Consider the following 23326-nt stretch of genomic DNA (forward strand, 5'->3'; position numbering starts at 1 on the left):
GATCTGCTGGCCGGCGTATGAGAGGCGCGGGAGGGCTTTTAGGTTGGCACCGTCGCCCAGTGCAATCCCAATCCGCGTTGGTTTTTTTTTTTTTTTTTTTTTTTTTTTCGTAGTTTTCAGGGCGCGAGTTCCAGAAACCCATCAAGGCTGGATCCTCGCTAGCCATGTTTCACTCAGCTGCAGAGAATGCGTGGATGAACCGCGGAACCACTTTCTTGTGCATGCCCTTGCCCGGTGGCATTGGACGAGGTGTTCTCTCGGGATGTACCCCGGCGAATACATAGCGCAACTCATTGGCTGGCGACATGTAGGGGTAGTAGGAGAACAAGGGTGATGTCTCGGCCTGAGATAGCGGGTCCACACTTCCGGCTTTTCTCCGAGAGACGAAGTGGACATCGACTGCAGTCTACATCCAGTGAGTGTCAGGTTTGTCAGCCCGGTCCATTCCAAGGTTGCCCAGCTTAGCCAGCTGGTTAGTTTGGGGTGGTAAGAAAAAGGAGGACAGAGAGAGAACAAACAAGGGAGAAGCACGGGAACAGAAACAAAAAGGAGGGCAGTCTGATCGTCTCTCATGTCATCATGGCCGATCAGCCTGTCTTGATCATTGGCGCTGGTATCAGCGGCCTAGTGCTAGCCCAATATCTCCAACGCCATGGCATCCGCTATCAGATCTTCGAGCGTGACTCTGCCATCGATGCTCGCAGTGGTGGATGGGGCCTGACGCTGCACTGGGCACTGCCGGCCCTGCGCGAGCTCCTCCCCGACCACCTCGTGGACCGCTTCCCCGAGACTTTTGTCAACAAAGAGGCCTCTGCGCGCGGCGATGCCGGCCGTTTCCAGTTCTTCGATCTGCGGTCGGGCTCGCCGCTGTTCGATGTACCTGCGGCGGAGCGCATTCGCGTGAGTCGTGTGCGTCTCCGGCAGCTACTGGCCACGGGGGTCGATATTCATGTATGTGACCCTTATCGTCTTCTCTTGTTCTGTAGTTGTCACCCTGCTTCCGATTCTCCTTTAATTTCTACCAATTCTACCAATACTGAACTACACGGAATAGTGGAATAAAACCCTCCGTGGCGTCGAGTCCACCCCCGACGCTATCGTCGCCCATTTCGACGATGGCTCGTCCTACACGGGCCGTCTGCTGGCCGCCTGCGACGGAACACGGTCGCGCACCCGCCAGATCCTGTTCCCAGACTGCCACCAGATGAACCCGCTGCCTGTGCAGCTCCTCGGCGCCGCAACCCTTTACAGCGCCGAGGAAATGGGCGGTGCGCAGTCCATCGACCCGTTCATCTTCCAGGGGTCACACCCCGAGACGGACGTGTACCTCTTCTTCAGCTGTATGTCGGATTATTTCTCGGCCATGTGTGTTTGTGTTTGTGTTTGTGTTTATGTTGAATGCATTCGCTAATCATCGCAACTCGCCGTTTTTGCAGTCCTGGATACCCCGAATAATTTTGACGACAGCAGCAAGGACCGCTATTATTGCCAACTCATCGTCTCCTGGGCCGATGCCAAGGGTATCCCTGTTCCGGCCTCCAGTGCCGACCGCATTGCCCTGATGAAGCAATTGACCGATAACTGGGCTGAGCCTTTCCGCTCGCTGGTGCAGCGGCTGCCCGAGGATACCGAGGCACGCTCCATCCGCCTCGAGGATTGGATCTTCCGCCCTGGTCGCACGCATGCACATCCGCGGGCGGTGCTTGTGGGAGATTCCGCGCATTCTATGACTATGTGTATGTTGTCTTCTTTTAAGTGCTGGGGAAATATTCTAACGTCTCTATTAGTCCGCGGAGAAGGCGCCAATAATGCTATCGTCGACGTACTGGATCTCGTGAAGCGAGTGGATATGCAGCAGCCTGAGTATGTTTTGAGTGTTATATACTCTTATTTCTGATTCTATGGATCTTGATACTGACCGTGATCACAATAGGTCATTCAACCCTGAAGCACTGTCTGTTTCCCTAGCAACCTATGAAAACGATGTCTTCGCCCGTGCAGAACCCAGCTTCCTGAACTCGCGCCAGGCCTGCCTGGATGCACATGAATTTTCGAGGATCGTTGAGGGCAGTCCGTTAGTGGCGGCACGGAAATTAAAATAAACGAATCACGAACCGTTCACCTCGAGCATTGTTCTTGTGGTTGGTTTGATGACTGCTCCTAGAATTCTCTCTGTACATACTTCTGCCATTGTCTCTGACTTCCTTATAAATCATGAGTGATGGTTACGATGCTGATCCCAGGTATTATCCGTGCCATTCAAGTAGATGGTCAGCACTATCTACCACTTGCTTTCCCGGTTCCTATGATATGTCCATGGTGCCGGGCCCTCGACTCTAGATGCACACTAGCTTGGTTATATCATCTCATCTATTTTTCTATCAGTTCATCTTTTTATAGTACATCATTCTATGGCACATGAAATAATAAAAGCACAACTTAACAAAGCTCCCCCGCCCCTCTGTATAAACACAACCACATCCAACATCCTCTCAAACTCTCTTAAACGGCAGCCCAGACCCCTTACACCCATCAGCCTCCTCAAAATACCAATGATGCGCCGAAAATGCTGTCAACTCAGGCACGCCAGTCCCAGTATTACCATCGAAATTGACATCACCCTCGAGCACCTCAATATCGCCCGCACGGACAGTAGCATTATTGGGCGATTTGATATAGTACTCGGGACTAACATGCACATACCCCATGGTGAGAAGCGGCAGTTTCGGCACGGGGTCATTAGTATGCGAGAAGCGGAAATTGTTCTTCTGCGCGGTAATATACTTGGCTAGGGCCGGGTTGCCCACACGGGGAGAGGCATACGCATACAGCTTCGCGGACGGATGGCCTCGGCCGCGGAGATCTGCCGCTGCGAGCGTGGCCACCGCTGCGCCGAGGCTATGGCCCACCACTACCAGCTCGTAGTCTGGGTGCTGGGCCGCGGTGGAATTCAGAGCCTTGGTGATCGGGTCGCGGACGAGTTTCCAGGAGCTCCAGAAGCCTAGCTCGGCTTGGCAGCCGGTGCAGAGGTCTGGGTCTGTGTAAGGGAAGGCTGCGTCGGAGATCCAGTTGCGGACGGAGTATGAGCCGCGGAAGGTTAGGACAATTGCTTTGTTGGTGGTGTCGACGGCGATGAAGCCGGAGGTGTCGGTGGCGGTGGTGCTTGCGGGGAGTTAGCATGGGCTTCTTTTTATTTGTGGGTTTTCGTGAGGGAGCTATTTATATGGTGGCTTGCATACTTGGAAAAGTCATAGGCAATCGTGGCCCCGGCCTTTTCTACCTGCGGGCAATTGCCGGCCCAGCAGCTCAGTTTGTGGCCGGCCTTGGAGGCGTAGTTGTCGTGGCAGTATGACGCCGCAGCAAACTCTACCCAGTACTTGAACTGATTCAAGTCGTCGTTGGAGACATCTGATGGGAGGTCAGAGATGCGGGACTCTCTCGATACCTCGGGTATCAACGGAAAGAATGTATACCTCGAGACTGCAGGTGGCTTGGGACGGCAGTTCCCAGCACAGTCGTCGCAGACAGAAGGGCAAGCAATGAGAAACGCATGGTGGGCCTGTTGGTAACAGTTTTCAATGGACACAAATATCAGAAATAACAGATATTCCCGCCTTTAAATGATCATGTCGTCTTGATTTCCGAATGTGTCACTCCTATTCTGAAACAACCCCGGGATCGGTGATCACGGAGAAAAAAAGACTTGTTCGGTGGTGGGCCACGGAGGACCTACGCGATTTGACATGATCACGCGTGGGGAGCGTCGTTGCGGGACTTTCAGGAATCAAAGGGCGTACCTCGGCATCCGGGGGTAGTTGCCAGTTCCATGTGGTGATTGACACCCCAGTGGAGAATGAGATCGCATTTTGTGCAGCGATAAACCAGCGGATTGAGCATCGCTGTGGAGATGTCGCGGGTATCTCTAACTTGTTCCGGTCGCGTGGTCCGTCTGAGGCACTGCAGACTTGATACAGGCCTTGACCTCGGGTTGAGCAGCTATCTCTATTTCTCTCTGTGTGTTGGGAATCAAGGAAACCTGCCGATCGCAGCTGGTCCTTACTCAATGGCATTGGATGATGTGTACTCCGAAGCTTTGCCGATTCCACAGAAACTGGTTGATTCCAAGTGAAGTGAAGCATCGACACGTGCGATCGGCCCGATGTTTAAGTTGCCGTTAACACCGGAACTGCGCGACCAAGCCCTAACTGCGCCGAGCCGAGGCTCACCAGCTCACACATCCGAGGTTCGGTTTACTGATTACTGAGAGAAAAGCAGCCGAATTGATGAGTTTAGAGATAATTCCAGTTTAGTGTGTCAGGTTCCACGTGTTTTGATCTCTGATCCTTTGACATGAAATGGAGCATTTCCACTGTTATTATCTGCGTGGACATTTGATCCAGCCTCAATTTACGCGCTAAAAATAAGCACGAGTGGCGGATGCTCTTGATGCTCCAGAAATAGCACGCTAAGACGACCAGCCCGATGCTCTGCCGTCAAGACTGGGACTCACAGCCCCCATATTGGGGCAGAGGCACAACTTCTGGGGCCTTCTACGAGCATTGAGTCACACCCACAAGAAAAGGACAAGTAACATGTAAAAAGTAAAAAGTAACTCCAATAGTTTCAACACGCACCTAAACAACTCCAACCTCCCAGCACCAAGTAAACACCATCCAAATCCAGATCCAAAAAAAAAAAACAATCGGTGTCACTCCGGAAAAAATGTTCGCCATCCTCGACAATGAATGGGACCTGGCAGACATCACCGGAATGGTACTCCGCAAAGTCAACTTCGCGGGCGACGGACCGCAAGTAACAACCACCACTCTTCTGCGTCTAGCCTGGACACATCTCCCCCCGAGCCCAGAGTCCAGCGACATCGAAACCGTCATGCGCGGCAACGGCCAACAAACCCCCGAAGAAAAGTTCGGTGACGCGCCTAAGAACCCGGACACCGCAGCCCTGCACACGCCCTGGCGCGACAAGGCGTATTACCTGTGGAACCACCTTTTCTGGGACGTGTCCAGGTTCATGAATAGCATGTATGGCGTGGGACATCTGCACCCGCCGAACCAGGATGTATTTGGGCTGGAGTTTCCGCGCCCGCACGGAAACGAACTCAATGAGAATGTTCGCGTGTTCACGAAAATCTGGGAATGTAATGTGCTTGTGTTGCCGGCGTTCCTGGCCCCGAGCGTTGTTGTCCGCGTGGAGACATATTCCCCCGGGGAGGAAGGTGGGGTTGTTCGCGATGTGGTGAAGCTTCGGGGGAAGTTCGGGCCGGAGAATCCGGCTGAGATCTGGTATATGCGGAAAGGACTGGAGACGCGCTTCTATATTGAGGGGGACTGGGAAAGACCTTCTACCGGCCTGGCTGCGGCCATGGTGTATGGGAAATTATGCGACGACACGCATGGCAACGAGCAAGAATCAGAAGAGGAATCAGAGGAAGAGGAATCGGACTAAAGGATGGGAAGGGGAAAAAAAAACATGGCAAGCTATATTGAAAAGATTCTGGATATACCCGCATAGAAGCATGACTTTTTTTCTGTTCCTACGTTCACGCCCAGCACCTGAACCAATCTATCCGGAATCCCATACCGCTATCACATCAGACATCCGTCCTTGATACTCGAGTGCAAGTCACTCATTCCCACCCGCACGCGGCGATAGCCTGTCCGGGGGTTTTGCTTTACCCAATTGTCCTTGCTCTTAACGCTGTCCATACTAGGGGACATGGTACGAGCACCACCCACAGAGGGGGTCGTGAGCCGTGTTGCCGATGTCGCGGTCCGCTCAAGGGAGAAGACTTCCACCACCCACTCGTACCAGACCTTGCGGTCGTCGGTTTGGCGATACATGGTGACCACGATTTCGCCATTGTCGGGGACATTGAGGGGGGGTCTGAAGATTGGACATTAGCATCGATGATCATAACACAAAAATAACAATAGAAGTGATAATAATCGTTTCGTGTAATTACCTTCAAGGGAAAGAAGATGGGAAACCAGCTGATCATGCTGGCACTCTTCGCTTCCATGGTCACTGGGTTTGTGGACAGCTCAATATCACCATAAAGGACTGTTTCAAAATACCCAGCCAAGCCATGGCAAACACCACGGTTCTGGCTGGGGAATGACAAGCGAGTTTGACGCACGTTGTGCGAGTTGGAGATAGTGGACCGCGACGGGGACTGCGCGGGGATGTTCCGGTTCGGGTGCGAGAATGACCAAGCAGTTTGCACAAAAGGTTCGGGGAACTCTGTCGCAGCAGTCACCGCCGTTATGGCCGAAGAGCGGTTCGCGCCGTTGCCCGGTGCGGTATCACTGTTCACAGGCAATTCGGAGGTCGACAGAAAGTCGATGGCATGCAGCATGACTACATAGGGAGTCTCCGGTGCCGCCGGGTTGGGAACAGACTGGCTAACGACATCGGCATGCAGCTTCGGTGCGGAGATTGGCGTGAAGTGGGCCGAGTACGAGGCTGGAATCGAGATTCCATGCACCGGGTTTATGAGATCATTCACGCCATCCAGACATTCTGGTGAAAGTTCATTGTCCGCAAATGAACCCAGCAGCTCCGAGACCACGATGTCAACATGGGTGTGGGTCAAGGGAGAAGGCTTGGGGTCGGAGAATTCAGATGCCCGGCCGGGATCGTTCTCGCCTTTCTTCGGGGTATAAAGCAAGGAGTCTTCAATGCCCAGTGACTCTCCCACGGGCTCTTGAGAGCCCTGTGCTGCCTGGCGTCGTACACGAGGGCCCTTCCAGCTGCGCATGTCTGACTGGACTAGGGTGACCTTGCCACCCCACAGGGTTTCGTTGTGTCGCTGCAGCAGAACAAACGCGTTCTGGTTCTTCTCCACGGCCCATAAATCGATCTCCACTCCGGCTTCCGCACTGGCTTTGAGTGCGCGCGTCACCAGGGGACCACGACCGGCACCGACAACCGCCAGAATCACTTTCCCATCCGGGTGGGAAGTGGGCTTTTTCTGGTCTGCCCAATCTTTCAATGCTTTGGCAATCGCCCGTTCGTACCATTCGTACTTGACCGGGTCCTTCTCAAAGACCTCGTAGGTGATACTTTCCAGGTTGACAGTCAGCGGCTGTAAAGGAGCCTGCAGGTAGTCCTGATACCCCACGCCAAATCTCTCAATAGGGGTCCGTGCCGGCTGACGCTGCTGAAGATTGCGCAGATAAGAGAGATGCGGGGTAGGATCGTGATGCTTTTTGTTAGTTGCCGCCTGCGACAAACTTGGGTAGTCTTTTCCAGACAGGTTGGTCTGGTTGGTTTCGGAGTCGTCCGCGCTCTCAAGCCCCGGGATAGGACCGACATCACAGAGAAGGATCCATGGCGGATTTCGAAGACGCATGAGCTTCGCGATCAAAGCTTGGTGGGCTTTGGACAAGACTGGGAACCCCTTCTGGTTCTTGAGGAACACAGAGGCATCAATCGTGAGCAGGTGGACTGGCTCCGAATGCCACCGCGACTGCACGGATAAGGGCGGCAGCTGCTTTGGCAAAGTGAGGGCTGGGTTCCATATTAGCTGTCAATTCAGCTTCATGGCTATATCTGACGAATATCAAAGAAGCGGATACTTCTTACCGAGGAAAAGCCTTGTATGGTATTTACAAGTCCTTCGAATGGAATCCCAAGCATCCCAGGTCCCAAACAGATCTTGCTTTGCCGAATTTCCTTCTTCTGGCACCAGGTACTCTTCTCGAGCAAGAGGAGCCAGGTCGCCTATTGCATCAAGCTCAAGCTCTGGGTTGTCGATCATTGGCAGCCAGATATGATATTGGATGTATGGGCCAAGGCTCAATGCATCTTGGATAGCCCGCGCATAGTACGTCACACCTTCCGAGTGCATCCCACCGTGGTGCAATTTAGGGCCCGGAACCAGAAGATAGCCAATGCCACAGAACGCGGCATATGCTACTTCCAGCATGAGGACCTGGCGGGACAAATCCGCAATCAATGGGTCTGGCGAGCAAAGGTCAATCCAGCTGCTAGTCACACCCACCAATTGGCTTGTAGCCTCATTGGGGGTAAGATGGGAGTCCGCCTTGGACAGCGGTGGCAGCACCAGAGGCCGGGTGTTCTGCGTAGTCGCCATAGTTCCAATTGGATCTTGGGATGGCGCTTGCAGATTGCCCAGGTAAGCAGATAGCAGACCCAAAACACGCGAGTGGAAGTGTGGCGTAGTAACTGGGACAGTCATCATGTCATACTAGATTATTCCGTTAGCAGATTGGGTCTGTTAACCTCCAGTGAAAAAAAAGAAGAAAAAAGAAAAGAACTGACATTACTCTCGTGCACCTGGTTTACCACCTGGGAGTTCACTGGTACCAGCCGATTTTTCTCATAATGACCAATGCAAAATCCCGGGCCTGGGTCATCGGAACCGCTGTAGTTCTCCATGTTGACCGAGGAATCAGGCACCGTGGTGGGGGTAGTCTGAAACTAGGGATATAGCTGGCGCAGGAGGTTTGGAGTGACAACACAGGTGGAATGTCACCGTAGACTAATCACTCTGGTGGTCTGTGGGGCCTTATATATCAAAATAGGACAACCGCCTAGTTGACCACACCTCGCTCGCGCAAGTCGAGTCAATAACCCAATCGATCCCTTTGTGGGGAGCGGCAAAATACCGCGGGCGGTGAGCCAGATAGGGAGCTGGGGCGATCGTCGCCAGACTTTCCTATCTGGCGATTTTCTCGATCTCTGATTTTGCACTTCACCTACACAATCGCCCAACCATGGCTGACCGCCGCTCAGATTCAGAAGAGGGCTCGCGCGCAAAGCGCCAGAAGATGGATGCCGGCGATCCCAAAAATAACCCGTACCTGGCCCACATGTACGAGGAAACCAATGGCGCGGACAAGAATTCGGCATTCGCCAAGTTCAAGCGACACCAGACCACGGCTGCTTTGGCAAAGAAGGTTGAGGATGGCGATAACAACCCGTTCAATGGTCAGCCTTTTTCCTCGAAATACTTTTCGATTTTGAAGGCACGTCGTGATTTGCCTGTCCACGCGCAACGGTACGTCGAAATTTTTTTTACCCGTTGCGGTGAGTCCACAAGAAAACCGTGCTGACCCTCCTATGCAGCGATGAATTTCTTCAACTCTACCAGCAATCGCAGATCCTGGTCTTCGTTGGTGAGACTGGTTCCGGAAAAACCACCCAGATCCCACAATTCGTCCTATTCGATGACCTCCCTCAGACCCAGCGCAAGATGGTCGCCTGTACGCAGCCTCGCCGAGTGGCTGCCATGTCCGTTGCGCAGCGTGTTGCCGCCGAAATGGATGTTAAACTGGGCGAGGAAGTTGGTTACAGTATCCGTTTCGAGGACATGACCAGCCCGAACACTCTCCTGAAATACATGACCGATGGTATGCTGTTGCGAGAGGCTATGAACGACCACAACCTGTCGCGCTACAGTACAATCATGCTGGACGAGGCTCACGAGCGGACCATGGCGACCGATGTCTTGATGGGTCTTTTGAAGGAGGTTGTGCAGCGTCGGCCGGACTTGAAGATCATCATCATGTCGGCCACTCTGGATGCGCAGAAGTTCCAGCGCTACTTCAACGATGCGCCCCTTTTGGCAGTTCCCGGACGTACTCATCCTGTGGAGATTTTCTACACCCCGGAGCCGGAGCAGGACTATGTCGAGGCTGCGATTCGGACGGTTTTGCAAATTCATGCCACCGAGGGAGACGGTGACGTCCTTCTGTTTTTGACCGGTGAAGAAGAGATTGAAGATGCGGCGCGCAAAATTACAATGGAAGGGGAGGAGATGGTGAGAGAGGCCGATGCAGGCCCCATCAAAGTCTACCCGCTGTATGGCAGTCTTCCGCCGCATATGCAGCAGCGCATCTTCGAGCCCCCGCCGCCACCTCGCCGTCCCGGCGGTCGACCCGGTCGAAAGGTCATCGTGTCCACCAACATTGCGGAAACGTCTCTGACCATCGATGGTATTGTGTACGTGGTGGATCCCGGGTTCTCCAAGCAAAAGATCTACAATCCTCGCATTCGTGTCGAGTCGCTCCTGGTCTCCCCGATCTCCAAGGCATCCGCACAGCAGCGTGCTGGTCGTGCCGGTCGTACGCGTCCCGGAAAATGCTTCCGTCTTTACACCGAAGGAGCTTTCAAGAAAGAGTTGATCGAGCAGACCTACCCAGAAATCCTCCGGTCAAATTTGGCATCTACCGTCCTCGAACTGAAGAAGCTGGGCATCGATGATCTTGTACACTTCGATTTGATGGACCCGCCTGCCCCCGAGACCCTGATGAGAGCCCTGGAGGAGCTCAACTACCTGGCCTGTCTGGACGACGATGGCAACCTCACCCAACTCGGCCGTCTGGCATCCGAATTCCCGCTGGACCCCGCACTCGCCGTGATGTTGATCAGCTCTCCCGAGTTCTATTGTTCCAACGAGATCCTGTCCATCGTGGCTCTGCTGTCCGTCCCACAGGTCTTTGTTCGTCCCGCCTCGCAGCGCAAGCGCGCCGACGAGATGAAGAACCTGTTTGCTCATCCAGACGGCGACCACTTGTCCCTGTTGAACGTCTACCACGCATTCAAGGGCGCCGACGCGCAGGCAAACCCCAAGCAGTGGTGCCACGACCACTTCTTGTCGCTCCGCTCCCTCCAGTCCGCCGACAACGTCCGCATGCAACTCCTCCGCATCATGGAGCGCGAGGAACTCGAGATGGTCTCGACCCCCTTCGAGGACAAGAAATACTACGAGAACATCCGCCGCGCCCTGTGCGCCGGCTTGTTCATGCAGATCGCCAAGAAGGAATCCCAGGGCAAGAGCATGTACATCACCATCAAGGACAACCAAAATGTCCTGCTGCACCCGTCGACCGTCTTGGCCCACGACGCCGAATGGGTCCTGTACAACGAGTTCGTGCTCACCACCAAGAACTACATTCGCACCGTCACTGCGATCAAGCCTGAGTGGCTCTTAGTATGTCTTGCTCTGATTCTGTTCATGAAAACCATTAGTTACTGACCCCTACTTTTTCTGTAGGATATTGCCCCCACTTACTACGATATCTCCAGCTTCCCCAAGGGCGACATCCGTTCGGCTCTCGTCCGTGCGGCTGATCGACTCTCCCGCAAAGAGAAAATGCGTGCCGACAAGCGTCGATAGATTTTGAGTTATTCATGGGTGAAACGGCGTGCTGCTGGGGATTTTTTTTTTTTTTTTTTTTTTTTTTTTTTTTTTTGCCTTTTTCATCATCATCATTCAAGATTTAACGGTGGTATACCATCATGCTCATTGCCAATCTATGAAATAGAATATTTGCTGTCTTGACAAACCCCATGTTATTTTCAGATCGCCGTGGTGATGGTGAAAATACTCTCGGCAGTCCAACCCCAATCCTGCAGGTCATTCGATTCACAGTGAAAATAAATCAAAATAAAAATGAAAATGAAAGGCACAGTATTTATTTCACAAGTCAACACCGCCAACACCGCCGGCTGACTAGATATAGAACCCGGACTCGTCCGGTCTGTTGCCGTTCCAAGATCTATTCCAAGGTTGTGAAGGAGAAAAAGGGGGTAATAATATCGTAATGTACAGGTATACAATATGCAAGAGAAAGAAGACCTCCGCTCGAGGCCATCGAGACAAAACTTCACCTCATGATGCGTCGGAAAAGCACCGGCCGAGCTGTCTCAGCTTTCCCGCACGATCCTCTTGCGGATCCACGGGCAAGAGGCTCCGTCTGTGCGATGCTCTCAGAAACAGAAGATGAAGGGGGTAAGTCGGGGGCGGCACTCGGCTCCAGACCGGTTAAGGGCACAGGTGGAACCATCGTCATGAGGTCGGCGTGCTGTTTGCGGCGGGAAGTTCGGGGTCGGGGTGTCTGGGTATCGGAAGGAGGCGTGTGGAACTTGTCGCTGTCGACCAGGTTGGATATTTGTTCGAATTCGACGCTCATGGAAGATTGGTGGGATTTGAAGGAGTCGGTAGTGGAGGGCGGGTTGGTGGGCTGAGAGATGGACTCTTCTCGCTCCCCATGTGAGGAGTCGTCGTCTTTGAACGAGTCTTCGATGTGGTGTTTGCGGAGCTCAAAGACAAGCTCGCGCAACTGGGCGACTTCGTCCTTGAGCGCAGTGAGCTCTTCACTTTGTGAGCCTTGTGCTTGCGTATTTCCCTTGCGAGGGGACCCCCCTTGAGATGATGAGGGTCTTGACAAAGTGCTTCTATCCGCAATGCCTTTCTCGGGCTGGGCCAGGTTCTGTGCGAAGGTGGCAGACATCGCATTCTGTGCATGTCGACTGGCCAGCTTGGCATGTCGTCGCGCAAAACTATCGACTTGGATTGTCTCCAGTTGGCTCAACTGTTCTCCAAAAGTGCCAGCAAACTCAAAGCACTTCTGCCACAAAGGACGGCTTATTTTCTCAGCCGGTGCTGTCCCAGCAGCCTTCGTCCATCGTTTGGTACCGTGATTCACGATAGGTACGATGTCAACCTGCCGAGACGGAATCGTGGGGTCAAAGCCGCTTTCCATAGCAGCGGAGATCAACGCCTCCGAAACATCTGTCCGGCCACATGAATCGCAGAGATGCACCATTCGCGCCAACAAACGCTCCACTGATGTAACAGGAAGTTCTGTTGAGGAGACAAGGAATGTCAGGGCTCGCTTCAATGCAAAGGTGCCCTTCTCCCAGTCTTGGCGGATACTGTAGAACCGGAGGTAGGCAAAAAGAGTAGTGAAGTCGTCAAAGAATCCCACACTGCGCGCTGCTTGAAGCCAGGCATCGGCTCGATCGGGCTGGTTGAATCGCAAAGCAGACGAAATCAATGTGGCGTATATAACGGGGTTACTGCTATCTATAGGCGGAACAACCATTTCCAATCCATTGATCCTCCGCTGCCGGTAGTGTCCGAGGGAGCCCAGATTGACCGAGTAACCCTCGCCGCTAAGCATTTTTAAAAACAGATCGAAATGCTTGAGGTTTTTGGATTTGCGCAAGAAGGCCAAAATCGTTATGATGAGCGAGGAGCTCAGGTAGAATCGATGGGGCAAGAGGGTTTGGAGAAGCAGGTCGTTGAGGTCATTTTGGCGAGTTTTGGTGAAGGCCATAAGGATATATCGGAAGGCGGCGGTACGGTCCGGGTCAACGGAGTTCAGCAAATTACTGGATATCCGCAGCAACAGCTCCTGGAGAGACATCTGCTCGCTCATAAACAATTGAATGTCGTTATTGAGCTCCGCATCGAGGCTATCCCGCCCTTTTTGCATTGTGCCAATGTGCATCGCAGCGTAGTCTTCTATCACATCGTTGAAACTAGAGTTCTTGTAGGTTCGGAGTTGATGTATCCGATGTCGAATGTTGTTCAGCTCGTCCAAGAGCTTCTCGACATTGATTTGAGGGAGATCGAAATCGGCAGCATAATTCATCGAGACCCCCGAGTAGCGGTGCGCGATGATCGGACGGAGCAAAAGTCGAATAGCGAATTGTCTCAAGGCAAGCTTTTGTATAGCCTTGAGGCGCAGGTCGTCCTTCAAGACCCAGTGTGGTAATGTCTCGCTGACAGCCACAAAAAGATCGCCGTCCTCCAGGTCCTCAACTGTCAATTCTCTCTCGACTTCCAGAGAAGCACTCTCCGACACCTGAGCACTGGTACCACCGAGAAATCTGCGTCCTGTGTGAAACGACCTTGTCGGCCTAATTGAGCCGTGTGTTCGCTCGAGTGCGGGAGGAAAGTTCACGATGGTGCCGAACCCCCTTGTGTGCGGTAGTCGATTAGGTTCCCAGCCCCTCCTTCGCGATTGGAGCGAGGCCAGAATCCGCTGCTCCTCATCCACCAGCTCAGTCACTTCGGCTTTAACAGCCGCGATTCTCTCGTCCCAGTCATGCCGGCGTTGGTCCTTGACACTCGCATCGGCCAGAGCGGCTGCAGCAAAGATGCTGGTGTATAAAGCCGTGACGGAGTTGCCGATTCGAAGTCGTCGCTTGCTGGCGGCAGCTCCCGATCGCGAAGTGACCCCATTGGCGGTCGTGCTAAGGCACGAGACGCAGCGGCAGGTCGACTGCGGAGCGGCGCGGGACCACAAACTTTGCATTATCAGGGCATTGCTGTCAATCGACCGGGGATCAGGAAAAATGGAATTGGATGCCTCGTGGAGGCCGGGCAAGGATTGGGGTTCGGGAGGGACTTCGCGGGAGATGAGAGGAAATTCCGACGCAGATGTTGCGAAGTGCAAACACTGCAAACAAGCTGAGGCCGCTTGCATCGGGGGTCGAATGTGCCCGGAGACTTGGCCAAGTGTCTTGCTTTGATTTTGATTTTCATTGGGATTTGCTTCCTTTTTTGGTCTTATAAAATGGTTGCAAAACTTCTTGGGTTTGCTGCAGGTGTGCTGGCATTGAGCTCCGGCCTCGTTAATGCGCACGGCTCGCATGCCAGCAACCCAGATCCGGCCGACGACTGGGCCACGAGACACATGATAGGTAAGGAGACAGTTTCAAAGCGCTCAATTGACGAAGGAACGTACTAATGCTTTCTATTCTGCCTCCAGAGGAACACCACATCGGATCCTTTGACCCGCTTTCGTTCTTCACGCTGCACGACTACGACTCATCAGGGGCCTGGACCACGGACGAAGTGCGCAAGACATACGGCATGGACGACGAGTCCAATGACCACATCAGCGAGGCCCGAAAGCAAGAGGCCTTGAACAAGGTGTTCGAGCTCTTCGATCCCGACACCACGGGCGTCATTTGGCGCGAGGACTTCGAAGATGTCATTGCCGAGGGCGTACGGTTACCTGACCTCGGGTTCGGGGCCGGCCACCATGGCGACGACGAGTATGAGTACGAGATTCACCATTTTGAGAAGTACCACGGCGACGATGCGACTGAGGAGGAATTGACGCACCCGGAGGACATTGCGCACTTCCGCAAACACGATGAGGAGGAAGCTCTCCTGAGGCGAATTGAGCAGCTGGAGCAGATCCAAATTGTGGACGAGAACATTCCTTTGAAGTTTCGCCGCAATTTCTAAATTAATAGTTGAGGCAATTCATCTTTTGTGTTAATATACATATGTGTTCCGCATGTTGCTCTCGTCTTGGGATGGCCATGTCTGTCTGTTTTATTTAATGATCTATGCCAAAAACATTATATTCCCTGGATATCCATCCACGACTAGTCAGCCAACATTAACGGTTCTTCGGACTCGTTTATCTCGTTCAAATATTCTTTTTGTCGGATACTCGGATGTCAAAGACACAGTGCATGACCCCCGGGGCATACGTTTTGACATGCTCCACATGGCAACAATGAGCAACAGGCTCATATAGAGCCGCTTGCTCCCCGGCAACCCGAGTTCGAAGCCGGGAAATTTCTTCCACAATATCCCGTTTCTTCTGGTCGATCTCACGAATGTCCACGTTCTCGTGAACATGGAGCCAGCCCCCTGATTGTAGATCGAGCATCCGGCACGCATTGTCCCAAGACGGTTGCGATGAAGGCAAGAGGCCCAGGTTGACATGGCGGACAGGATTCCATGTTTCTTGTGTCTCCATCAAAGACCGGATCTTTGCAAGGATATCAGCTGCGAACCGGTTATCCCCGTAAAATATCACCACCCGATCCAGGTCCGTCAGGCCGTCCACGAGGCCTTGTACACCTCCATCAATTTCTCCGTCGTCCAACACCTTGACGACTCGGTAGCCCCATCTATTCGCCACGCATCCACGGCGAAGACCCTCAACAGACCAGCCATTCAATTCCCACCCCCACACGCGCTTGACGCCTCGTCGGAGGTACGAAAATACAAAGTAGCCAATCCCAGCATACAAATCCACGACACTGATATTGGCCATCGTGTGGCCATGCAGGGATTGCTCATTCAATCCCTCAAAGATATGTCCAGACGGACCCTGGCCCAAAATACGCGCCTTTTCAGTGACATTGCCGCGAGAGAACATGGTATACAAGGGAGCCCAGATCTGAGTAATCCCTTGGTTCTGCGACGTGCGCACCCAGAACGCAGCTTCGAGATCTTCGGCGCTTGGCTGTGCGCTCTCGTCACCCAGTTTCGAAGCCATGAAACCAGGTCCAAAGTCGCCGTATAGCGGGATGAGTCCCACGGGGCTTCGCATCCGGTTCTCTTGGCCCTGGGCATTTGATAGAGAGATGGGGGCATTGACGGCAATGTGGGTCACGCCTTTCCGGTTGGATGCCTTTGCAATCGATGCGTATAGTTCTTTCCGCTGCTCTGCATTCAGGTTCGTGTAGAGTGCGCCCCATGACGGTGGTGCGCTAAATGCATTTGCAGGCAGAAGTAGCAGGGGTTCGTAGATGGTGAACCGTTTCGGGAGATTTGACGTGAGTGTATCAAGTGATAGGTTGAGTTCCGAGAGCAGTGATGCTGGGACGTGATTCTCCACGAACTGCCGGATCCCATCTTGTAAAGGGTTCACGTTTCTCTGGGGGCGTTGACTGCGGTCCTGTCGAGAGGACTTCTTGCTGCCTGGGTTGCTATTGACCCGGTGGGGATCCGATGACTGAGATATTGAATCCATCCCCTAGATCTGGGCCACGCAGTGATAGGTGAGAGTGGATCCGTATTCAGTTTATCGGTTTTGGTCTTGAATGGCTGTCTTCAAATCGGGATCAACGGTTCTGGAACGTTTCTCCCGCCTCAGACATCCTATGAGGTGATCAAATGCTTGATCATCTCTGTTTCATGTGGTCATCATTTTGGATGCATTGGCTTTCCCAGGCCCAGATTCTGTGTCGTTGCTTGCTCAGTCTTGATATCCACAACAGTGGGAAAATTACCTCAAGACACGTGACCTAGTGTATACACATAAACCGAAGGTGTTAGGCTTTCGGGTGAGGTTATAAAACTAGAGAGGTAAATAAGCATCAATTAGCTTGTAACTCTAGCTTTGGATTCGGTTTTGGGCTTGAAATTTTGGTTGCTTTGTTGGATTCTCACTCCATCGTCCAACCTATATTTCCCCAAATTCCTAGAATTTGATATGTGCTACTAGTACACCGAGCTAGAGCTTTTTTCTGTTTTTATTTTCCCGTGGAAGGCTTAGACCCTTTTCATTATCATAGAACCGAGAAGATCATCTGGAATTCAGAACTAACGGATATCAAAATCAGTGAGCAGTTAAAATGATGCAAGCCCGCCCACGAACCGAAATCAAAGCTCATGAGAAAAGACGCCGAGACAAAACATTGGGACGCTAAAAGCTAAAAGGAAATGAATAGGTAGCAGAGAAAGAGTAGAGAGAAGCTTTGTCCAAGGGAGGGAAACAGGGTAGCAAATGACCCTCGTAGGTGAAAACACTGCAGCAAGGCAAACCAAAACCCCCATGGCCCATCTCCCATGTAATATTTCAACATATTGAGATAGGTAAGGTTTTCGCCCCGAGGGAATGATCCATAAGGGGGTTTATAGGGGGGTGGGTATATCTGCCCTCAGTATTCCGTGGCAGGGTACCCAAGCCTGTCATTCGAATCAACCACGCTGAAACATAAACAATTAGCATAGTGAGATAAAAGTCATAGCAAGAGCAAGCTTACGAATACTGCTTGGTGAGAGTCCCCTCTCCACCTTTGGACAGGTCGATGTTGAAGACATAAAAGTTTCCGTCGCTCGTCACCACCATCACCTGGGGTGTATTGCTACTCATGGCAACCACACTGCGGAGTGGGCCAACGTTCCCATTACCACCAGGGCCTTGATTAGCCCGGGGCACTTTGATCCACGCGAAATCCCGCGCGGGCTCCCACATCTCACTGACTCCCTTGGGCAGGTATCCGCCCATGCGGGCGGCAACAGCGCCGCCGACATTCTGCGAGGTTCGACGGATTATCCCCATTAGGGTACCGTTGTGTTTTCTCGACGGGAATTCCGACCCTGCCTCATCGACTATCTCATCTTCATCTGGCACATAGCCGAATGGGCTATTTCCGAAGGTCTGATCACGCGCTCCGGGGGAGAGCGATGACGGGGAGCCATCAGATGGGGGGCCCTGTTGGCTTAATTTGAAGACATGGATGGTATCAGTGGATGAAGAGACACAGAGCAGGGTGGACGTGGTGTTGAAGGTCATGCTGTAGATTCGGGAGGGCATGGACCCACGTCGGAATTGATACAGCTTGTGGCCATCGGGAACCGAGAACACCCGGATGATAGTTCCTTTATCTGAAGCAGTGGCAAGGAGAGTCCCCTCACTGTTCAATGTGATACAGGCCAAGGGGGACCGGTGTGCTTCAATAACATTGATGGCTTCAAGCTTTTCCGCATCGAAGATCAAAACATCCCCGGTTGTTGGAGAGACATGGTTGGTGCCTGGAGGGGCATGTGCTGGCGCCTTCAGGGCAGCTGGTGCCTTTTGTGGCAGCGGATATGCCATGAAGCAGTTATCAGAAGATGGTGCCAAGGCACATATTGCTGCAAAGAAAATTAGAACTTGGGTATAAGAAAGCTCGAGATAAAACCAGCTGCCCTACCGTGAGGATTTGGTGACGTATCGATCGTAGACAAGAGCTTCATTGTCTGGATGTCATAAAGATAAATTTGATCTTCCAGCACAATCACAAGCCGCTTGCGGTTCAGCTTAACCGCAAGGACTGTGGTCGGGAATGTTAACTCGCATATTGTGCATTGACGCTGTGAGGTCCATTAACACCAGATAGTCAACAAAGCAGTATTCGTATTCCGACGAACCTTGGTGTTTGTGATCTGCAAGCGTCGGGGGGAGAGAATCAGCGCCACGAGAGATGTCGAGAATAGCATCTCAATCACCGCAATATTCCCCTCCTTGGACTCATAGCTCTTGGCAAAGGGATCCGTCGTGAAGATCCGGAATCCCTTGGATGTTGCTGGGGAATGTTAACGCGGGGATCTCTCACGGTCAGGCGTGTCATCACGCGTCAGATCTCAGCTTACCAACAGCCAAGTAGCTATAGTCCTGGTTGAAGGTCACAAAGTTCATGGCCATGGCGGGCACAACACGGGTTGCCAGATGGGGTCCAAAAGGACGATGATCGAGTACCCCACTTGGATGGAGATGGGAGAGACGGGGAAGAGAAGGTGCAAACCAGCGATATGTCCGTCACTGGACAGTCTGGAGCATCGCCAGCAACAGTCTGACGATGCTGTGGAAGTGGTGAAAAAAAGGAAGATGCTATGACGTCCGATTCAGCGAGGCAGCCTCTCGTCACCGAGAATCGCGCTTGGGCCACACCTTGATTCCCCCACCGCCTTACGGCTTTATCGATAACTTCGGCTCTTTCTTTTCGTCTTCTTCTTCTTCTCTTAACCACACCATGCCGGCCGAACCAGCCATGGCGCCGGTCTCCAAGGCCGAGAAGGAGGCCGACGTGGTTATGGGGGTGAGCCGACAATCTAATCCCGTCCCTAAATGCTTATCTCGCTGACTCCTGTCCTACAATCCAGACAAACACCAGCAGCATTGCCTCGAAGCGCAGTGTCGAGATGATCTACTACCCCAAACCCCATTTCTTCCGCTATTTTGTCAAGAAACCCCAGCGACGGTCGCCTATCAATAATCGTGGATACTGGCTGCGCATGCATGCGATGACCAAGACGGTGCGCGAGTTCATCGACAGCGCCCCCGCAGACAAGCCCAAATTCGTGCTGAATCTCGGATGTGGATAGTGAGTGGGAGGCACATCTTGTCTATGGGGACTTCGGGACTGTATACTAAAGCATATTTGGGCTTTTTGTCGTAGTGATCCGCTCCCGTTCATGCTGCTCAGTGACGAGATGCAGTCGACGCGTAGAGGGCAAGCCGTATTCGTTGATATTGACTATGAGAAGCTCATGGTCAATAAGAAGAATGCCATCCATCAGACGAAGGAGATCACCGATGTTCTTGGAGAAGATGTAGAATTCCTCCCCGACCAGGACGCTATTCAAATCCGCAGCCCACAGTACATTGCCGTCGGCTGCGACTTGAAGAATCTGGCCAAGCTGGACGATGTATTGCGAACGCGCATCTTGCCCTCGGCTGATTGCTCGGTGCTTTTCCTCGCTGAGGTATCTTTGACGTACATGGATGTCGAATCTGCGAATGCGGTCATCAACTGGGCATCCACGTTGACGAGTGGTCAGTAGCAGTCGGTTTTGTGCCATCTTGCCTTTGTTGAACGTTGCTGACAACCACAAAGACGCCCAGTTTTGCCTTCTCGAGCAGTTCTTCCCAGACGGACCCGACCATCCCTTTGCCGCAACCATGATGGCATATTACAACAAACTCGGGGCACCGTTATACTCGATCAACAAATACCATTCGCTTGCTCAACAAGAGCAACGCTTCAAAACCGCCGGGTGGACCCAGACACAAGCCCGAAATTTGTGGGAGATATGGTCAGACAGCGAATTCCTTCCAGACGCGACAAGAAAGGGCCTGGATACATTCGAGGCCTTTGACGAATGGGAGGAATTTGCGCTGTGGGTGTCTCACTATTTCCTGTTGATGGCTTCGAACCGTCCTGGGCCATCACAAAAGCCACCTGCAGTCCAAGGATCAGAAGGAACCGACAGACAAGATACGGCCAGTAGTCCTTGTCAACTGGTTTTGCAGCCGCATTGCCCGACAGACAGGCGCGGTCGACGTCGATTCGGTGCTTTGGTTCCCGACAGCGATGGCTCATTTGGTCACCACGGAGGTCTCGGCCAACAGGCGCGGCTCACGTCCACCGATCTATATGCTCATTCCGACCAGATCACCGAGCCACGAGTTATATTTCCTTCTCGCGATATCCCGGCCCGCATGTGCCATACCGTCACCACGCTCAATAGAGAGAGGGGTGATTGTATACTGGTGGGCGGCAGGGCTTCTCCGACTGCTCCATTTCGCGACTGCTGGCTACGTCGAAATAATGAATGGTGTCAGACTCATCCGCTACCCGAGCCGAGATTTAGACACAGCGCAGCCAGTGTGTCTCTCGAAGAGGGATCAGACTGGACTCTCATTTATGGCGGCAAATCTGAAAGCAATCAGATTTTGGACAGCTGGTTGCTGCGAAACAGCAGTGACGGACAGGGATGGCAAGCCCTCGACTCCCGTCGTCCTCAACCAGAGGCCCGGTTTGGGGCCTGCTTTGCGACGATGGAGCGCAATAGTGGTGTTCTGTTTGGAGGTATTGGGAATAACGGAACTATCCTTCAAGATTTTTGGATTTGGAGTGTCTCTCGCCGTCCAAATGGATCGCCGCAGGTGGAACTGACTGATCTCACCTCGACTCTGCGAAACAACTCCCCACAGCTTCTCAAGTACTTGAGCCGCTTCGGGGCAACAGTCAACTCAACATCACTGGGTTTGGTTGTTGCTGGTGGCATCATTCCCCGTCAGATTCTTCCAGCTGACAAGGAGATCTTGATGCTAGACTCGGAAGTGCTCCTGGGACATATAAAAGATGCTAAACCATGTCGTTCCGCACTTATGGCTACTGTTGGACTAGGGCATGCATTATCAGGGCCTCGACCGCTGCTCACTGGCCACGCCGCTTGCACAGTGAACCCCGACCAAGTGCTCCTCCTCGGCGGCGGAGCCGTGTGTTTCCCTACGGAACATTTTGGACAGAAGGGACATGGCTCTTGCAGCGCCTGGAGTCGGCAGTCGAAAACCAGTGGTCTCTGGTAGCGCCACCAAAAGAGGCACCTACAACATCCAGCGTCCGGCTCCCAGTTTCCAAGTCTCGCGATCCAGCCTGTGGAGAAAGTCCTGGCGAGCGTAGCCAGATTCCTCGGACACGAATTGAATCTGCTGCGCAATTCCAGCAGATCGTCGCCAAGGGCAAACCAGTTGTGATCGAGGGCTCAGACATTGGGCCGTGTACAGAGCTCTGGACGAAGGAATATCTCATCGATGCCGTCGGTGAGGATCGCAAGGTACGGCAGCTACCCGCCTTACACGACATATGCCATACCCTTCCTTCCCCCCCTCCAGGACTATAGCCGGGGATGTATTGTACTCCCAGACATTCCCAAGAGATGCTGAGAAACTGCCCCTTTTAGGTTGTTGTTCATGCCGCCCAATCGGAGACAATGAATTTCCAGAAGAAGAATTTCTCGTACGCGACCAAAGACTTCCGCACGTTTTTGGAGGAAGTGCACGCCGGGGGCCGCCAGTATCTGCGTTCGATTTCGGCCGAGCAGCCCTCTAAATTGCCTGCCAACCTGGCCACGGAATTCCCGCGTCTCAACCAGGATTTCAGACTCTCTGAGCACTTGTCACTGGTCACTGAGAATGCGCATAGCTCGCCGCTAAGAATCTCGGGCCCGGTGACCATGTGGCTCCATTACGATGTAAGTGGGGAAGGGCCCATGGAGTCTAATTATGACAGGTCGAACCAAGGAATAATCATGATGGATGATGGGTATTGACAGCGTATACATAGGTCATGGCCAACGTGTTGTGTCAAGTCCGCGGCGAAAGACAGCTTATTTTGTTCCCGCCTGACGACGTGCAGGCCCTGCACCTCCCAGCCGGCGCATCCAGTTCCACCATCGACATCTTCCACAATGCCGGCGCCGATTCCATCGCGTCTATTCCTGGGACTTCACCGCACGAGGCGATCCTCAAGCCGGGCGACATCCTGTTTCTGCCGCCGCTGTGGCTACACACGGCGTGTTCACCCTGTAAAGAACAAGTCAGCGTCGCTGTCAATGTCTTCTTCCGCAACCTGTCCAATGGGTACGCGGCCGGTCGTGATGTCTATGGCAACCGGGATCTACAGGCCTACGAGAAATCAAGACAGGATCTGCAGAAAGTTGCCCGATCGTTTGATGGCGTTCCGCCTGACATGGCCCGCTTTTATTTGCAACGACTGGCCCAGGAATTGCAGGAGATTGCAGACCAATAAGCTTGCCCAGATGGGGTATTGCGGTATTGCTGTGCGGGTGAAATGTAAAGCGATACGCTAGATGCGAGGGGTTGGAGGAGGTGGGGTGAGAAGCCGACTCTTGGAATTCCGTGCCACCTGGACGGGCGTGCTCAGACACTTGCAGAGAGACAAGGTTGGTATTAGGTACCAGTTCCACTGCTTGGGCACCCGCACGGTGTATGTTGCCTGGGAATAGGATGATGTTTGGGCAGAACCACGACCCCTACCAGGGAAGTGGATCGCATCAGCGATCCGGGGATTAGCCCCCAAACCCTGTCCATCCTGAAAATAGTTGTTGTTGTATCTGCAACAAATGCAATGTCAGAGCTTATCAGGCCCCGGGAATTCAGCCATCAGCCATCAAATTGACTTTCCAAGCATTCCATGGGTACGAAGAACGTGCCATCCCTTCTGT

General features: G+C 53.0%; 10 protein-coding genes across 10 annotated transcripts; 5 read left to right on the plus strand and 5 right to left on the minus strand.

Annotated features, from left to right (window-relative positions):
• Positions 1 to 579: 579 nt before the first annotated feature.
• Positions 580 to 2102, plus strand: NUU61_003945 (FAD-dependent oxidoreductase; the record flags this gene model as incomplete). The annotated part of the gene is made up of 5 exons (XM_056654527.1): positions 580 to 951; positions 1055 to 1340; positions 1437 to 1736; positions 1788 to 1863; positions 1934 to 2102. The coding sequence occupies 5 exons, from the start codon at positions 580 to 582 to the stop codon at positions 2100 to 2102; spliced, it is 1203 nt and encodes a 400-aa protein (XP_056512554.1).
• A 390-nt stretch (positions 2103 to 2492) lies between these two features.
• On the minus strand, positions 2493 to 3552 carry NUU61_003946 (lipase family protein; the record flags this gene model as incomplete). Its single annotated transcript, XM_056654528.1, has 3 exons — positions 2493 to 3162; positions 3240 to 3408; positions 3474 to 3552. The coding sequence occupies 3 exons, from the start codon at positions 3550 to 3552 to the stop codon at positions 2493 to 2495; spliced, it is 918 nt and encodes a 305-aa protein (XP_056512555.1).
• Positions 3553 to 4722: 1170 nt separating this feature from the next.
• Positions 4723 to 5466, plus strand: NUU61_003947 (uncharacterized protein; the record flags this gene model as incomplete). Its single annotated transcript, XM_056654529.1, has 1 exon — positions 4723 to 5466. One exon carries the CDS (start codon positions 4723 to 4725, stop codon positions 5464 to 5466), a length of 744 nt encoding a protein of 247 aa, XP_056512556.1.
• A 140-nt stretch (positions 5467 to 5606) lies between these two features.
• Positions 5607 to 8421, minus strand: NUU61_003948 (protein arginine N-methyltransferase; the record flags this gene model as incomplete). Its single annotated transcript, XM_056654530.1, has 4 exons — positions 5607 to 5834; positions 5984 to 7530; positions 7606 to 8230; positions 8305 to 8421. The coding sequence occupies 4 exons, from the start codon at positions 8419 to 8421 to the stop codon at positions 5607 to 5609; spliced, it is 2517 nt and encodes an 838-aa protein (XP_056512557.1).
• A 338-nt stretch (positions 8422 to 8759) lies between these two features.
• Positions 8760 to 11164, plus strand: NUU61_003949 (DEAH-box ATP-dependent RNA helicase PRP43; the record flags this gene model as incomplete). The annotated part of the gene is made up of 3 exons (XM_056654531.1): positions 8760 to 9043; positions 9112 to 10978; positions 11042 to 11164. 3 exons carry the CDS (start codon positions 8760 to 8762, stop codon positions 11162 to 11164), a joined length of 2274 nt encoding a protein of 757 aa, XP_056512558.1.
• A 490-nt stretch (positions 11165 to 11654) lies between these two features.
• Positions 11655 to 14264, minus strand: NUU61_003950 (uncharacterized protein; the record flags this gene model as incomplete). Its single annotated transcript, XM_056654532.1, has 1 exon — positions 11655 to 14264. One exon carries the CDS (start codon positions 14262 to 14264, stop codon positions 11655 to 11657), a length of 2610 nt encoding a protein of 869 aa, XP_056512559.1.
• A 90-nt stretch (positions 14265 to 14354) lies between these two features.
• NUU61_003951 (nucleobindin SSP120) lies at positions 14355 to 15034 on the plus strand (the record flags this gene model as incomplete). The annotated part of the gene is made up of 2 exons (XM_056654533.1): positions 14355 to 14481; positions 14550 to 15034. The coding sequence occupies 2 exons, from the start codon at positions 14355 to 14357 to the stop codon at positions 15032 to 15034; spliced, it is 612 nt and encodes a 203-aa protein (XP_056512560.1).
• A 187-nt stretch (positions 15035 to 15221) lies between these two features.
• NUU61_003952 (tRNA(Phe) (4-demethylwyosine(37)-C(7)) aminocarboxypropyltransferase) lies at positions 15222 to 16559 on the minus strand (the record flags this gene model as incomplete). The annotated part of the gene is made up of 1 exon (XM_056654534.1): positions 15222 to 16559. One exon carries the CDS (start codon positions 16557 to 16559, stop codon positions 15222 to 15224), a length of 1338 nt encoding a protein of 445 aa, XP_056512561.1.
• A 910-nt stretch (positions 16560 to 17469) lies between these two features.
• NUU61_003953 (phosphoinositide binding protein ATG18) lies at positions 17470 to 18998 on the minus strand (the record flags this gene model as incomplete). The annotated part of the gene is made up of 5 exons (XM_056654535.1): positions 17470 to 17518; positions 17575 to 18448; positions 18508 to 18667; positions 18725 to 18879; positions 18947 to 18998. 5 exons carry the CDS (start codon positions 18996 to 18998, stop codon positions 17470 to 17472), a joined length of 1290 nt encoding a protein of 429 aa, XP_056512562.1.
• Positions 18999 to 19326: 328 nt separating this feature from the next.
• Positions 19327 to 22890, plus strand: NUU61_003954 (tRNA methyltransferase PPM2; the record flags this gene model as incomplete). The annotated part of the gene is made up of 7 exons (XM_056654536.1): positions 19327 to 19392; positions 19457 to 19677; positions 19753 to 20129; positions 20191 to 21578; positions 21629 to 21916; positions 22043 to 22333; positions 22426 to 22890. 7 exons carry the CDS (start codon positions 19327 to 19329, stop codon positions 22888 to 22890), a joined length of 3096 nt encoding a protein of 1031 aa, XP_056512563.1.
• Positions 22891 to 23326: the final 436 nt, after the last annotated feature.

Source organism: Penicillium alfredii (genome assembly GCF_028826965.1).
Source record: "Penicillium alfredii strain IBT 34128 chromosome Unknown utg000005l_segment0_segment0, whole genome shotgun sequence".
NCBI classification, from domain to species: domain Eukaryota; kingdom Fungi; phylum Ascomycota; class Eurotiomycetes; order Eurotiales; family Aspergillaceae; genus Penicillium; species Penicillium alfredii.